We start from the raw sequence: 14,720 nt of genomic DNA on the forward strand, positions 1-14,720 counted from the left end.
TCAGCTGTATGTTATTTGATTTTCCTGAAATAAATTTGTGTTTTGCTCAATACGGATATAAAAGGATAGAGTTCAAGGGAAAAGTCAGTGTCTTCTGTTTTGCTAAAAACAAAATAAATTTTTTATTATTAATGATCTCCGATCCTCAGAAACGTTCGATAACTCTAAATTATCCAGAATTTTTTGTTCATACCATAAATCTGCCTTTTATAGACAAATTTGATTAGTTTTGTAGTGTTAATATTAATTACATTAAGTTATTCAACAAACTGATAAGCTTAGTGGTTTCACAGAGAACTACTCCACACTGGTTTGATCCTCTGATACAGCTGTACAACTGTCTTTTTTCTTCTAGTTTGATCTCAACTTGTATATTTATTACATTATATCCATCGTGGGCAAAATTGCAATAACTTAGTAAAATGCATGGATACCATCAGTAAATTTCTTTTTATTTCCATTATTTATAAAGTTTGAAGGATAAATAACATTTTTATGATGAAAAAAATACTTTGAGGCTGAGGATTGGAGAACCTAACTGTCTGTGTGTTATGAATTTGTTGGTGTTTCTTTATAATACAAATGAAATGCACATGTACCTGGTAGTTTAGAAATGCTGCATGGAATATGAAATTGTTCTGTAGTTGCTCTTTTACAGTAAAAAATGATTTCAGTCACTTACAATTATGTTCCCTTTATCACATTGTCAACTCCCAGGCAACAAGACAGTGTTTAATTGGTAGTGTGTCTGACATTCTGGAAAGTAAATGAACATCCAAGAGACATTGTCAGTTCTTGTTTGATGAAAATTATGTAGAGTTCAGAAGCTGGAAATGGGAATTGATTTTTGATGAGGCGTAGAATACAATTGTGGATTTTCATTACACCTGATGAAGTTCTCCCATAAAACTCAGACAGCCATAAATTATTGCTCAGCGGTCTCGTTTTAATTGACTTATTTTTTATTTTTTCTCTGTAATTTCAGTGATTCTACCCCGCCTGGCATTCGTTGCTCTGAACAACAACCACCAGCAGAATGAGAGGAAGAGAACAGAGGTGGCGCTGCAGCTGTTTGAGGCCTACAGTGCTCTCTCTTGTTGCTGTATCCAATACACTCTTACATTAATCCAGATGATTAATTACTATATTACTGAACTTTTTTCTGCATATTTTAACATTTTGTTTCTAAATAGGAATTTTTATTTCTATGATTTCTAAATGAGTTTCTTTATGAATTCTATCGTACCTAACAATATTTTTCATTTGAAAAATTTTTGATTGAGAAAAATGAGCACCCTGCAAAAAAATCTCCATATACTGCACTCATTTGTATTTGCTAATTATGAATTTATTATATAAAGAGTGTTGGGGTGGGATTTGATATATTGACCTTAACCTTAGTCCAGTCATTAATGACCAGTTGGTGCAAGAGGCCATGTTGCCCGGGTTACGTTGTCTGAAACAAGACATGGCTGCTGTGGCTCCAGAAAGAGAGGAGGTAGTGTCCTCCATTATCAAGGACTACGAAGCCAAAGTAGAAGGCTCAAGGTAAGGATGAGGAGGTCAAATCCTTAAGTGTTAAGGTCAATGATGCCAAACTAGAACGGTCAAGGTGATTTTGAGGAGGTAGTAATCAAGGACTACAAAGCCAGGTTAGAAGGTTCAAGGTAAGGATGAGGAAATAGTGTCCTCAGTTATCAGGAAGACAAAGTAGAAAGGTCAAGGAAAGGATGGTGGAGCAGTGTTCTCCATTATCAAGTATTACGAAGCCAAAGTAGAAGGGTCAAGGTAAGAATATTTGAAGAATAAATACAAGGTAATCTAGTATATGGGTTTGAAGAAGGCAAAGAGACCAGTTCAGAAAGATTACATAAGTAACATTGTGAAAAGGAATTGATAATTAATTATAATATCTTAAATAATGGCATTTTATTTAAGGAATGAATTCAATAGCTACCCAATTTATAAAAATATAAAATGGGTTGGGGCAGTTTACACTTTATAACTGTGAAGTAAAATAAGCGTAAATATTGTTCCAACCCATTTTATATAAGTATAAATTTCGTAGCTATTGAATTCATTTCTTATAATCTAATTTTCTGCTTAAAATTGTTGTCATTTGACCTTTAAATTGTACCAAATTTTAAAGTAACATATTAAGGCGGATTGATAGATATGTTTTTGATGTTAGTCTTGTTATGACATAACTGGCAACCTTCTATGTACCATATAGAATAATTATTTTGCCAATCAGAAAGAGCGTTACAAGCAGAATTAAATTATAAGATGATATTAGAAAAGGAAATATTGTTATATTTGAATTACTCCTGGTAAATAAATTGATGAACATTTAATTACACATGGACTTTTTTGTACAAAACTTGTTTTGCAGGTCTGGTAATATGCCTTCAAATCATGGTCCAGAGGATGTGAAATCTCGTGTCATGAACAGAATCAAAGACACCACGTCAAAGGCCAACATCTCCAACATCTTCACGCGGAAGAAGTAGAAATGTGTTCAGCAACTTGAATGCTCCATTCAAAACTAGAACAAATAGAGTCAACTATGAAGATAAATTCTCATCCCACTGCTAGGTGCTACAAATATAATTACACTGAGTTCTGAAGATGTGTGAAGAAGACCTTTTAACTAGAAAACAGATCAAACTCAAGCTTGTTTTATTTCCATTCCAAACATTATTTAAACCCCGCAGCACTAACGTGGTGGGATGTTTGGTGTGAGTGCTGTGTCTCGCTGCGACATTACTTAAAGTTACGATCTATGCGAAGTCTGTTAGCATAGATGAAGAACATTGTCCCGGGGGATGTTTAGGAAGCAGATAATGAATGGAAGTAAATCTGTTGATTGTGTTTTATGGTTGTTTGAGAGAGATCGCAGTAAGCTGAGCGAGTGGATTACAACACAGCAGCCATATTGATCCACAAACAGAAAAGGCCATTTCTCAATGACCATGAGATCTATTGTAGATTACTAAATGAATTCGTAAAGACACCATTGCAGTTTCTGAAGCTTTCATGTTTTTTGAAATAGTTTGTAGTGCATGGTAGAACTTGCACATATTCCTAAATCATGTGATATTTCAACATCGTACAAATTATAATTATTACTTAAAGATGCATTTTCACAAAGGGAATTATATGTTGACAATTTCTAGAACTCATGGATGTATTTAAACATGTTTTTTCTTTCAATTTTGAATTACTAATAGTTTACTCAAGAGTTGCCAAAATTGTTTTTATCAAGATTAAGATTAAGATATTTGTATTATTGAAATTAAGTACCGGTACATGTACAATGTACTAGAGTTTTTTTTGCATCCAGTGAAGGTCTTCATCTTTAAGGCATTAATTATGGTATGCAGGGGTTATTAATTAATGTAATCCTGTATAAGTATAAAATATGAACATTTATTGTTTATAGTTTATATGAAATGTATTTAACTGCAGAACAGAAAACGGGGGACATAAATAGTTGATTTTAAAGTGATGCCCCAAAAATTAGGTACCCATGTGAAGATTGAATCATTTCTTTTACCGTAGTAATTTTTACAGAGCTTTTAAACCTTGTCATGCGAAAAAAATATTAAATGTATTCTCTATATAATTAATTCACTGATATGAAAATGTTGTTCTTTTGGTTTCCCAATCAAGTTAATATTATTTTCTAGCAAGCAATGTTTTTGTAATTTGGAATATTTTTGGATAGCTATTTAAATCTGTCCAAAATATGTGTTATTCCATTTGTTATGTTATTTTTTTGCATAATGAGTATAGTACACTTAGTCTAGTAATGAATGCTTTATAACGTTTTTATTCCATGATACATATCACTTAACTATTCATGTGATTGATATTTATATTTTTACACTTTTTTGTTCGATAATAACTTAATTTATTGTTTTGTTTGTATTTTATAGGATATTATGGAAATATGAAAATTATAGTTTTATTAAAAACTATTTTTTCTTACTCAAGTTGTTTTTTAAGTGAAGGGCTCAACATAGCTTTCCTGAACATTATTTGAGTAATAAGTGTCTATTATCTATGATAACTTTCTTTTCACAAAAAGTGACATGGTGTTTTCAGCTTTTAAAGTACCTGGTAGATGCTCCCTTTCAATGGGGGATAATTTACAAATGTTGACAGGGATTGATGATACAAGTGTGTGGAGCACATGGCTCAGTGGCATTAGGCCAGTAACCAAATGGTCACTGGTTCAAGCCCTGCTGTGGTCACTCAATGTTGTGTGTTGTGCCCTTATAGACAAGGTACTTTATCTACATTGCCTCGGTCCATCAAACTGAAAATGATTACTGGTATATGCTGGGAGTTAACCTGGTAAGGACTGGTGTCCCATCCAGGGGAAGTCAGTGACTCTTATCTACTTAGCACAACGGAAACTAGAGAAAAGCACTGACCTTATGTACCTTCATGACTGAGAAGGATTTAACTTGTAATGGGGTGGGAAAAATAATGATGTCATAGACCGGGATTCGAACTCAGACCTCCTGAATCTCTAATCAGGTGGTCTACAAACTGAGCTATCTGGTGCCTGTATTCAAAACGGTCTGATTGTCACTTTCCTCCCTTCGCCCTAGAAGATCACCCAGGCTCTTCCCCTGGCAGGATTTAATGTACCGGTAATAGGAAAGGAGGAATGATCATACAAGTACATTGAATTCATATGGCTGGACAGGGCCCCCTGAATCTCTAGTCAAGTGCTCTACCAACTGAGCTATCTGGCATCGGTATTCGACCGTCACATTCCTCCCCCCTTAAGGTGGAATAACACACCTTTAAAAAGTCACTTAAATTAACAGGAAATTTTTGATAATGAAAGATTTAATGATAAATAAACTGTACATATGTTAATAAGTGAAAAATTTGCAGTTTGGGGATAAAAAATGAATATCTAAAATAATTATTCCAGCAAGTATCAACAAAAGCCCCTGCGGTATTCAAACTCGGGATGTACGGATCACAAGTCCGTCATATTTTTTCTTTAACAAGTCCGTCACTTTATACACTCGGCTATGGAGTTAGTTACATGATTCAGTCCATAAAATCCTTTTAATAAAACGAAATGTCGTTTCGATCAGCGGTCAGCCATTTTGTGATGATGTTCAAAATGATGAAGTGATGATTATTCCACCTTTAATGATCTTTGCCCTTTAAGATCACCCTAGGCTCCTTCTCTGGCAGAGTTAACCTGTCAGTACCAGGGGCAGGTCACGGCACCAAATGTAATAGGAAAGGAGGAATGAGCATATACATATTGACACCATGGATATCGACCTGGGTAGCTCATTGGTAGAGACTAGAGTTGCAGGAGTCCCAAATTCGATTCCTGGTCCAGCAATATGTTTGACGTATTTATATGATCAAAACTCCAACTTATTGATGCAAGCCCAGAGGGACAAAATGTTGCCTGACACAAAATGTTTGTCCTAAGGGGAATCACATCAATATTCATTAACATTTGCCTGAAATATGTTTATTATATTAACATTATATTCATATGAAAAACAATATAAAAATCAAGGAAGGGTTTGAAAGAAATCGCCTTCTTGTCAGTTCAGCAAAGACTTCACAAAATCAATTTTGCAGTCATTACATTTTTTTAATTCTTCATTATTAATCAGTCTCTACTGATACACTTCAGCTCATGGGAATCACATTAATTTAAGTCACCGTCATCAATTCAGTAAATCGGATGCAATTTATTGATATTTTAAGAAAAAACGAGATGTTTGTGAAACACTTATTGCCCCCCTCCATTGGACATACATACATGTACATCATAGGGTGCACAAGCCTTTATTACAATGTATAAGCAGTGTACATGAAAATAAAATTGACTTTTTGAACATTAGATCAATAGGGGTCATCTATCGGTACTATCTGAGATGCATCAACCTATCAAGTACAAGTATGATGTGTCCAAGCTAAAAAGTTTTAAAATTATAGGTTGCACAAATCTTCTACATCGATTATTTGGTTAAAACACATCTTTCATGGTATATCAGTAATTAATTTGTTCAACTTTTGCAGTGATAATGAACAGAAAGCAAATAATTGGAATTTTCCAAGTCCAAGGGGCAAAACTCTGTAAAAAGTTTTGCTCAATAGTACCCAAAACATAACTTGATCTAGATATTCTCCTGATAGAACTGCACACTAAAGTGCAACCTCAGCAAAGAAAATAAATGGAAACTGTTGGTGGAGTAACCAACCAACAAATGTAGTGGATTTCAACCAAAATAAACATGTATATGTGTACCTTACGTTATCATTGACAACAAGATAATTTAAGCTAAAATAACAATTTTAATAATTCCAAACTCATAACTTGATCATAACTATAAATCAACCAGAAATAAAGAACACAAACTGTACCAAAGTTCAAAACTCAACACGTTTCTCCAAAAGTGTTTCTGAAATTCACTTTTTAAACATTGGATATAATGTGCAATAATTTATGTAGTACATGTAGTGTATACTAATAATTTCAGTTCAGAGTTGCTGCCTTGTTTGAATCTGAGAAGATAATCAAATGTTATACATGTATTTCACTGGTCTTCCAGTTCCTCCTTACTCTAACAACAACAGTTACCATAAATAGTATAAAAAAATAAGTATATTTTACATGAACCATAGAACACATAAATATTAGGCAATAACCATCAAATTAACTGTCAATCAATCGCCTTGCAATAATTTGGCTTTGTTACATTTATCAAACTCAAGGTATAGAATACATTTTCATTTCCTTTCGCAATCTTCCATCAGTCTGTGTATGTTTCCACCTCTTGTATCTTATAAGCCGCTATATCTTGACTGGTTGCCTCGGCGATGATCTCCTCCCCGTCTTCCAGCACAACGTCCTGGATGTCCGTTGTCTGGGTCTCTCCATCTTCCACAAACTCGTTAGACAGAGCCTCCATGTGCTCAATGACATCTGCCTCCATATTAATCTCCACCTGTCCCTTCCCAGGCCTGACCGCTGTCCTCTCCACCGAGAAATCCTCTTCATCTTCCAGGTGAGTCTTCATGTGCTGCTGGAGGATGGTCTTACGACTGAATCCCAGGCCACAGTAGTCACACCTGAAAGCTTTCTGACCAGTATGGGTGCGCTGATGCGTGATTAAATTGACCTTCTGGCAGAAAGTCTTCCCACATAAGTCACATTTGTATGGACGGTCACCACTGTGGATTTTTATGTGACGATACAAATCTGAGATCTTGCCAAACTTCTTGCCACACACATCACAAACAATTTCTCCTGTGTGAACTTTCATGTGAGCATTCAATCTTAAAGTGTCATTGAATCCTTTGAAGCAGACTCCACACTTAAATGGTGAATTGTCTCCCTCATGGATTTTCATATGGCGCCTAAGGTTTCCACTTTCGTTGAATCCACGAGTGCATATAGGGCACTTGTACGGTCTCTCACCAGTGTGAGTTCTACAATGCATTCGTACCTCGTACCTGTGTGTAAATGCCTTCCCACAATATCCACATTTGAAGCCTTTTGTATCTGTATGGGACTTGAGATGCCTATGGCAATTACTCTTGTTATTATATTCCTTACCACAGACATTACATTTATAAATAAACTTGGTCTTCGTTCCTTCCTGGATTTCTGCTTCCGCTTCCACCTCCATGTGCATTTTGGCGGGAATATCATTTTCTGTGAAGACTTCCGACTCGGCCGCTGGCTCAGGTAATGAGGCGTCATTGGCAGGCAAAATGGTGGAGGGAGCGGTTACCACTTCAGCTGCCGGTGGTGGAAACAAATCCGGATCTATTTCACAGGCGACATCTGCAATGCTTAGTTCTATAATGGATGCCTCTTCATTTGGAAAAACCATTCCTGGGGCTTGCTTGTAGTTCTTCCTCTTCAAATGATCGGGCAAGTTCTCAAACACAGCAATCTGTCTGAGCTCTGAGTGGGTACGAAGGTGAGTTGAGAGGCTCCCACGGGGGTAAATCTTTCCACAATAGCCACACATGTATACTTTTTCTTGAGCATGAATTTTGATATGCCCCTGCCAATTCTGTTTATTTTTGTACACTTTTCCACAGATGGTGCATTTATGGAGAATCATTTCACTCTCACTCCCTGCATTTAGAATGATGGTACTCTCGCTCTGATTAACAATACTATTCTGAATGATAGTGGTGCCATTTGGGAGACTGCGTAATTTTGGATCTCTCTGAATCTCTTTGGATGTAACTTGCGTTGAGACATCAAACAATCCCTGCCTGGAAAATTTTGGAAACACAGTAATCTGAGTGGCCACGTCTCTGTATTTTTTGGCTTGAATTGTCATCAGAGAGCTGGCCGGCGGACCAGAGGCATCCCCTTTAGTGGGAGATATGATGTTCATCAGAGTTTTATTAAGTCCCCTCTGCTGTTTATTTTTGTCGTCTAGCATGTAGATTTGGACTGTTCCATCCTCCATGACCTGCGTTTTGTAGTTGGACAATTCCTGGACATTCTCTATGGTGATTTCCTGACCGTCCATGGATTCGTCCTGAGATATCATTTCCTGTCCTAGCTGGTTCTCCGTTATCAACACCTCCTGGATCTCCGTGGGGGACTCTTCGGTGGACAGTCCGTCCGTTTTGTCTGGGTTCAGGACCTGGATGTAAACTTGGTTCCCATCCTCAGTTGAAACAGGAACCAGTTGCACCAACTGCAAGAAAAAAAACACAGAAATTATATTTCTTTTACATTGATCCCTCAATCGTTAAATTTAACATTTCAGTATCTGTATTGCATTAGTAAGTACAAGTACATGGTAGACCTCCAAGCTTTGATAAACATTATAAAGGATCATTTTAATAAGGAAAATTTGTTGCATGTCTGTACAAGATAAATACATAAAGATTAAAACCGTGATTTTTTTTGGGGCATATTCACTTAATTGAAAAGATGTGAATGGTTCCCTGTCACATCACTGATAAATACCTGGTAGGACAAATAAAAGCTTATTTTACCTGGTTGTCATTATCCAGTTTGACAGGAACCTGATGTATGGCTCCATCTTCATCAGTATATTCTGCCATTGTTTGTAGCTGCCCCATTGTCTAAATTTAAAAAGAAGCATATTGAAAATACCACTGTTGAAATGTTCTACATAGAATTCTAAATGATTACTAATTATTATTCAATAAATAATAAGAAAACTATTTCATCACATTAATGCACTAGTTTCATCCACATCTTTTTTCTCCAAAATCAACAGTAAGTTAGTTTTTTGGACAATTTATCCTTAATTACATTTCAAAAGTAATTGTCATTCATAACATACTAAACAGTAATACATGAACTTATTTCTTTTTTGTATGTAAGATAAGAAAAATTTATAAGATTTCCAAATGTTCATATATAATGTTCAAATGTTCAAAGACATATATATTAGTGTGCCAATGGTGTAAAAGGTGTAGAAATGATCTAGGGAATAAAACAAGGGTATGTGTTATTATCTATGCAAACCATAGCCTATGAATTGTGTACTTAAAAGAATGAATTAAATACCTCTCCCTCGCTGTTTTGAACAATCTGCATTTCTTTGACAACCGTTCCATTTTCATCGACAGTTTGGACTATTTGGTGTTGATTTTCCTCCACCCCACCCATCTGTCCCTGTTCCATCACGATTGCATTTGCCATCTGTAGAAGCTGCTCCCCTGCCAGGGCCTCACTGAAACTGTCACTCTCTGCAGCCTCAGTATCTCGTTGACTTGTTTCTGTGCATGTCGTGTTTGCTTTTAATTCGTTCTTTTCCTGAAGTTGTGCGGCATCTTCTGTGCTTTCAGTGGTGTAGGTGATCACAACAGGTTCACCAGACATGGAGGGCATTCCAAAAGAAAGATTTCCCCTCTCCCCTCCAGAATCTTCCATTTTCATGGTAGATATTGTATCCTCCTCCATTACTCCATCCTGTAAGAACAAATTAACATACATGTACAGGATGCAATTACTGAATGAAATAATTCAAACCAGGAGACTAATCAACTCAATTGGAACATGCGTAGTTACCATGCACATCAACATGAACATAAAAGAAAGACACAAGGCGACTTGAAAATGTGCTCCTCTGATATTGTTAAAGGAACTTGCTGATAATGACAATTTAAATGAAATACAAGCAATTTTTCGTGTTAACAACATAAATTCTTGTTTTGTTTACTGTAAAACAATATATAAGCAATAAGTGAACTTCACAATAACAAAAAAACTATTTTCTTCAGTATTTATTATATAAATCACTAATGCCTATTATGCATCAAAACCATGTTGGTTTATATTTGAGAAATAGGGTTGCACATTCTTGAAAAAAAGGACAGAATTACTCTCATTGTCTACGTATATAATAATTCATTTAAATACTCTTTAACTGAAATATTCTCCTGTGGATCTGTTTTTAATACATAATTATTTCCTTTATAATATATCCTACTTATTCCATTAACGGAAGATAAAACGAAAGTAGATTCTTTTTAACTTTGCAACAATCAAACGCATTTAAAACCTGTAAATTCCCGTTGATGCTTGCATGCTACCCAAAATCAACGCTGCCAAGCATCCAAGTGAATTGATTAGTTTGTCAAACACTGTGATAGCCGATAGGTTGTTCAGCGAGACTGAAAAATTAAGTTTTCCATCACAATAAATAGCTTTTATCTTGTGTAAACATACAACTTACCAAGTTATATCAAATCCTTCTTACTTGACCTTTATAACTCGTGAAACGAAGACAAAATGGCGTTGGCGGCGCTAAATTTTTGGTTGTGCAAGGAACGACAACTCTACTGCAGTACTGAGTATAACAAAACTGCAAGAATATAAATTAACGATTTAAAAAAAAAGGATTTCTAAAATAGAATATTATTAAAACTTGATTTTTTTAAATATTCCTTCAATGATTTTAGACCACACTGACCATATTAACATTTCCAAAGACATTTTGAAAGAAATATTTTTAAAATAATCTTTTAAAGCTTTAACAGAGTTATTTCCCTTGACAAAATTTCCCAATGATACCGCCATTTTGTTTTTCACCTCGAACTGGGTGTTTCTAGCATGCGTTGTTTTACCAAGGTGTCTGCTTAGCCTTGTCGTGTAATTGGAACAGAAAAGAAAGACTTGGTGAGTATATAGTGATATTGAGTAACCCATTTGTCACGGATCACTCTGAAGCTTTCTTCTATCAGACTTTCACAGTGTGCAAGCATCAAGTTGAGTTCAGAGGTACTCCATGCGTTTGAATTTTGACGTTACTTTCGCTTTATTTTAAAGCTGACGAAATTTGATAAAATTGTGCATTAAAAGGTTTAGGCCATTTATCCCTCTTTTGTACCCCCTCTGTGATGCATACCTGAGACTTCGGCTATATTAACTGAAAAAAAGCTTATAAAAATGTGGCTTTATAGTTTATACGCACTGAACACTTTTACCTGTTGCTTTAATTGAGTACCAATTTGAGCAAAATCATCAAAATAATAAAACATCAACACCAAATCTTTTTTAGGTGAAGTATGTCATCTGAATTTCTTACAATTGCTCCAAGTGAAGTAAGTGTGGACCAAGTAGGAGCCTCTGATATAGCACAACAACCGAATGTTCCACAGGGAAGTCAAGAGATCATCATAGATGGAACCCCCCTCCAGATTCCTGCGGGTAACTACCGGACAGAGTACCTTGAGGATGGCACAGTGCAGGTCATTGTTTACCAGGAGCCGGGCCAGCAGACACTTGGTAAGTTAATTAAGGTGATTTCCACCCAAAACTCTCATTTATTAATTACCATGATAATGTCTAGAAATTGAAATGATAAATTTACAGGTGAATTCTCACCAGTTCTCATAGTACTTGCAAAGAAATGTTACAGTTTAACATACTTAACAAATTGGTGGCAATTAAGATCTGTAAAAATGGGTCTTAGGCAAGTTATGTTTGTACTAGAATGCTGAGCGATATATTTATATATATATATATTTTTTTATTATTATTTTGGCTAATAAGCTATAGTGCCAGATGATGATGACAAAATTGGAATCTTTTGAATAAATTGCATAGAAAAAACCCATGAATTCTTATATTTGATCTTTTCAGATAATAATGTGACACAGACCTCTCACCCCAATCCTGTCATGTTTCCAATGGAGACGATAGAGGTGAAAGGTCGACGTAGCCACGATATTGGAATACAAAATACAACAGTACCACACTTCAATACCTACAGCTTTGTTGAGCAGGGCACTCAGACTATTCCCGCCCTGGACATCAATATACAGCAAGAAATAAATCAACCTGAGCTAGAGGATGAAGATGAGGAAGAGGTTTTGACTCTGAATCCTGTGAAGAAGAAGCGAGGAAGGCCCCCTAAAGCCCAGGTGATCCATAACCTTACTGTATCAAATGATGGCAACAAATTCTCTAGAGGCTCTAAAACTGTTTCCTTTCATAAGTGCACCATCTGTGGAAAATGTTACAAAAACAAAGCGAACTGGAGTGCCCATCTCAAGTTACATGACAAGGAGGAGGTGTTTATGTGTGGATTTTGTGGACAAATATTTCAAAAATCTGCATTTCCACAGCATTTAAAAACCCATAAAAAAGAGAATTCCAACAATGAAATTACTGTCCCCTCTAATATTGAGGCCTCAAGTTCATTAGAGAATGTGTCTAGCCATTCATTACATAACGAGGCCAGACAGTTTAGTCCCACAAAGCAGACAGGAGTTATGAAACCTGCCTCCACCATTCCTGCCAAAGTGGACTTTAGGACAGGAAGCACTGATCAGCAGAAAGAGGTCGTCCTCAGAAGTCATCAGGTGACCCTCCCAAACCAGCAGGTTGCCACGGTGATAGATCTGGGAAGTTTGGGAAATCTTCTGACCTCAGGAAACAATAATGCAAGTCAGACTGACATGACAGGCAAAGACGGAGATCAAGATAATTCGCTTACTGGAATGGATGGAGAGAGCGATGATTCTAAAACCAAATATATCTATAAGTGTAATGTTTGCGGCAAGGAGTACAATAACAAGAGTAATTGTCATCGTCACCTGAAGACTCACACCCACGAAAAGACATATAAATGCCCTGCTGATGGATGTGACAAGATTTACATGCATAGATATGAGCTCCGCATGCACATGAGAATTCATACAGGAGAAAAACCATTCAAGTGTCCTGTTTGTACCAGAGGGTTCAACGAAGGAGGAAATCTGAGGCGCCACATGAAGATCCATGCAGGGGATGACACTCCATACAAGTGTGGTGTCTGCTTCAAAGGTTTCAGTGAGATGTTCCGCCTCCAAGTCCATTTAAAGGTTCATAGTGGGAATATTGTATGCGATACTTGTGGAAAGAAGTTTGGAAAAATCTCTGATTTGTACAGGCACATTCGTATCCACACTGGAGATAAGCCCTATAAGTGCGATATCTGTGGAAAAGCTTTCTGCCAGAAAGTCAATTTACAGACCCACTACAAGACACACACTGGGAAAAACCCATTCAGGTGCACCCTGTGTAATTTTGGCTTCAGCAAGAAAAGTATATATGATAATCACATGAGTGGCCACGAGCCAGAGGAGATTGAAGAGCACGAGATGAATCTTAAAATGCTGGGAGAATCGGAGTCCGAGGAGACCATCACCATCAAGCAAGAACCCCGCACACCAGCCCCACCCCCTCAGGAAGAAGAAGAGGAGCCAGAGGAAGAACCCCAGCAAATGGAGGTGGTCACCATTGATGGCAAAACTGGGCTGATAGAAGTTACCCTGGAGAACCAGGAGTCAGAAACTGGTCTTAGTCAAGAGGAGCTGGCTCAGCTGGTGGCAGCAACTGTTGAGGAGCCTGAGGGCACCTGATCAGGAATACTGAGGGCACTTCATTGGGAAACAGAGGGCACCTGTCAAGGAAACCAAGGGCAACAGTGGAAATCCAGGAACTTAATTTGGTGTTTATTTTTGTTTGATAACAAATTAATAAATGTTAAGGTGTTTAACTCTATTAGGGTTGATCAACTTTTAAAAGGATAAGAAAGGGGAAGCATAAGTGTTATGTGTATCTGGATTCATTTTTGATTGACATGAATAATAGGAGGACTAGATAAGCACATTTTGCATGTTTTGATTTGTTAACTTATTTTGAGTGAATCTTGGATAACTTTTCTAGAATTATATGTTGAGTAGACATTTACATCTGTTGAATGTGATACATTAATATTTATTCATTTGTTTGCTGCAGTCTATCCTACATCTGTACTACAATATATATCATTATTCCTTGTTACATGTATTCATCAGTTTGCTATCAATACTCTGTATAACTCAAGCTATCAGGTACATGAATATCGTTACATTGACATTTTGTTTGAATGTGCATATTCCTACATAAAAATTTAGAAGTTAAGAATACACAAAATAAAGAAAGTACATATACTTTAAAACCTGCAGGCTTCATTTATTATGCTACACTTTATTTCAGTAAATATATCTCGGGACCTTTTGCATAACTTTAAGTGTGCTCTGGATCATCATCAACTGCATACCTTGTCCTTAAAATTTTGATTGTCTGTATACAGTGAACATTATGCTGAATCAGAGATCAAGTTCCTGTAGATTTTAACAATATGTTAATAATTCCCAGCAGGTGGACAATGTAAACACCAAACAATCAG

General features: G+C 36.3%; 3 protein-coding genes across 10 annotated transcripts in view; 2 read left to right on the forward strand and 1 right to left on the reverse strand.

Annotated features, from left to right (window-relative positions):
• LOC105321717 (RAB11-binding protein RELCH homolog) overlaps positions 1–3,991 on the forward strand; it is a 41,865-nt gene extending 37,874 nt beyond the window's left edge. For all 3 annotated transcript variants that reach the window (XM_066078277.1, XM_066078276.1, XM_066078278.1), the window contains 3 exons: positions 986–1,102; positions 1,407–1,548; positions 2,393–3,991. In XM_066078277.1, the coding sequence (XP_065934349.1) occupies positions 986–1,102; positions 1,407–1,548; positions 2,393–2,510 (377 nt within the window). In that variant the 3' untranslated portion in view covers positions 2,511–3,991. The remainder of the gene's footprint in view (positions 1–985; positions 1,103–1,406; positions 1,549–2,392) is intronic.
• A 2,337-nt stretch (positions 3,992–6,328) lies between these two features.
• Positions 6,329–11,231, reverse strand: LOC105321720 (zinc finger imprinted 3). 5 transcript variants are annotated; one of them, XM_066078296.1, is made up of 5 exons: positions 11,093–11,231; positions 10,737–10,865; positions 9,566–9,970; positions 9,025–9,114; positions 6,329–8,720 (listed from the first exon to the last, which is right to left on the reverse strand). In XM_066078296.1, the coding sequence occupies exons 3-5, from the start codon at positions 9,959–9,961 to the stop codon at positions 6,807–6,809; spliced, it is 2,400 nt and encodes a 799-aa protein (XP_065934368.1). In that variant the 5' UTR covers positions 9,962–9,970; positions 10,737–10,865; positions 11,093–11,231; the 3' UTR covers positions 6,329–6,806. The 5 variants fall into 5 exon arrangements, with proteins under 5 accessions (XP_065934368.1, XP_065934370.1, XP_065934371.1 ...); XM_066078298.1 differs by lacking the exons at positions 10,737–10,865; positions 11,093–11,231 and adding an exon at positions 10,563–10,679; XM_066078299.1 differs by lacking the exons at positions 10,737–10,865; positions 11,093–11,231 and adding an exon at positions 10,491–10,514.
• On the forward strand, positions 11,053–14,489 carry LOC105321719 (zinc finger protein 260). 2 transcript variants are annotated; one of them, XM_011420144.4, is made up of 3 exons: positions 11,053–11,179; positions 11,562–11,788; positions 12,146–14,489. In XM_011420144.4, the coding sequence occupies exons 2-3, from the start codon at positions 11,569–11,571 to the stop codon at positions 13,906–13,908; spliced, it is 1,983 nt and encodes a 660-aa protein (XP_011418446.1). In that variant the 5' UTR covers positions 11,053–11,179; positions 11,562–11,568; the 3' UTR covers positions 13,909–14,489. The 2 variants fall into 2 exon arrangements, with proteins under 2 accessions (XP_011418446.1, XP_011418447.1); XM_011420145.4 differs by lacking the exon at positions 11,053–11,179 and adding an exon at positions 11,287–11,362.
• The last annotated feature ends 231 nt before the right edge of the window (positions 14,490–14,720 follow it).

This window comes from Magallana gigas, chromosome 3 (genome assembly GCF_963853765.1).
Source record: "Magallana gigas chromosome 3, xbMagGiga1.1, whole genome shotgun sequence".
In the NCBI taxonomy this organism is placed as follows: Eukaryota; Metazoa; Mollusca; class Bivalvia; order Ostreida; family Ostreidae; genus Magallana; species Magallana gigas.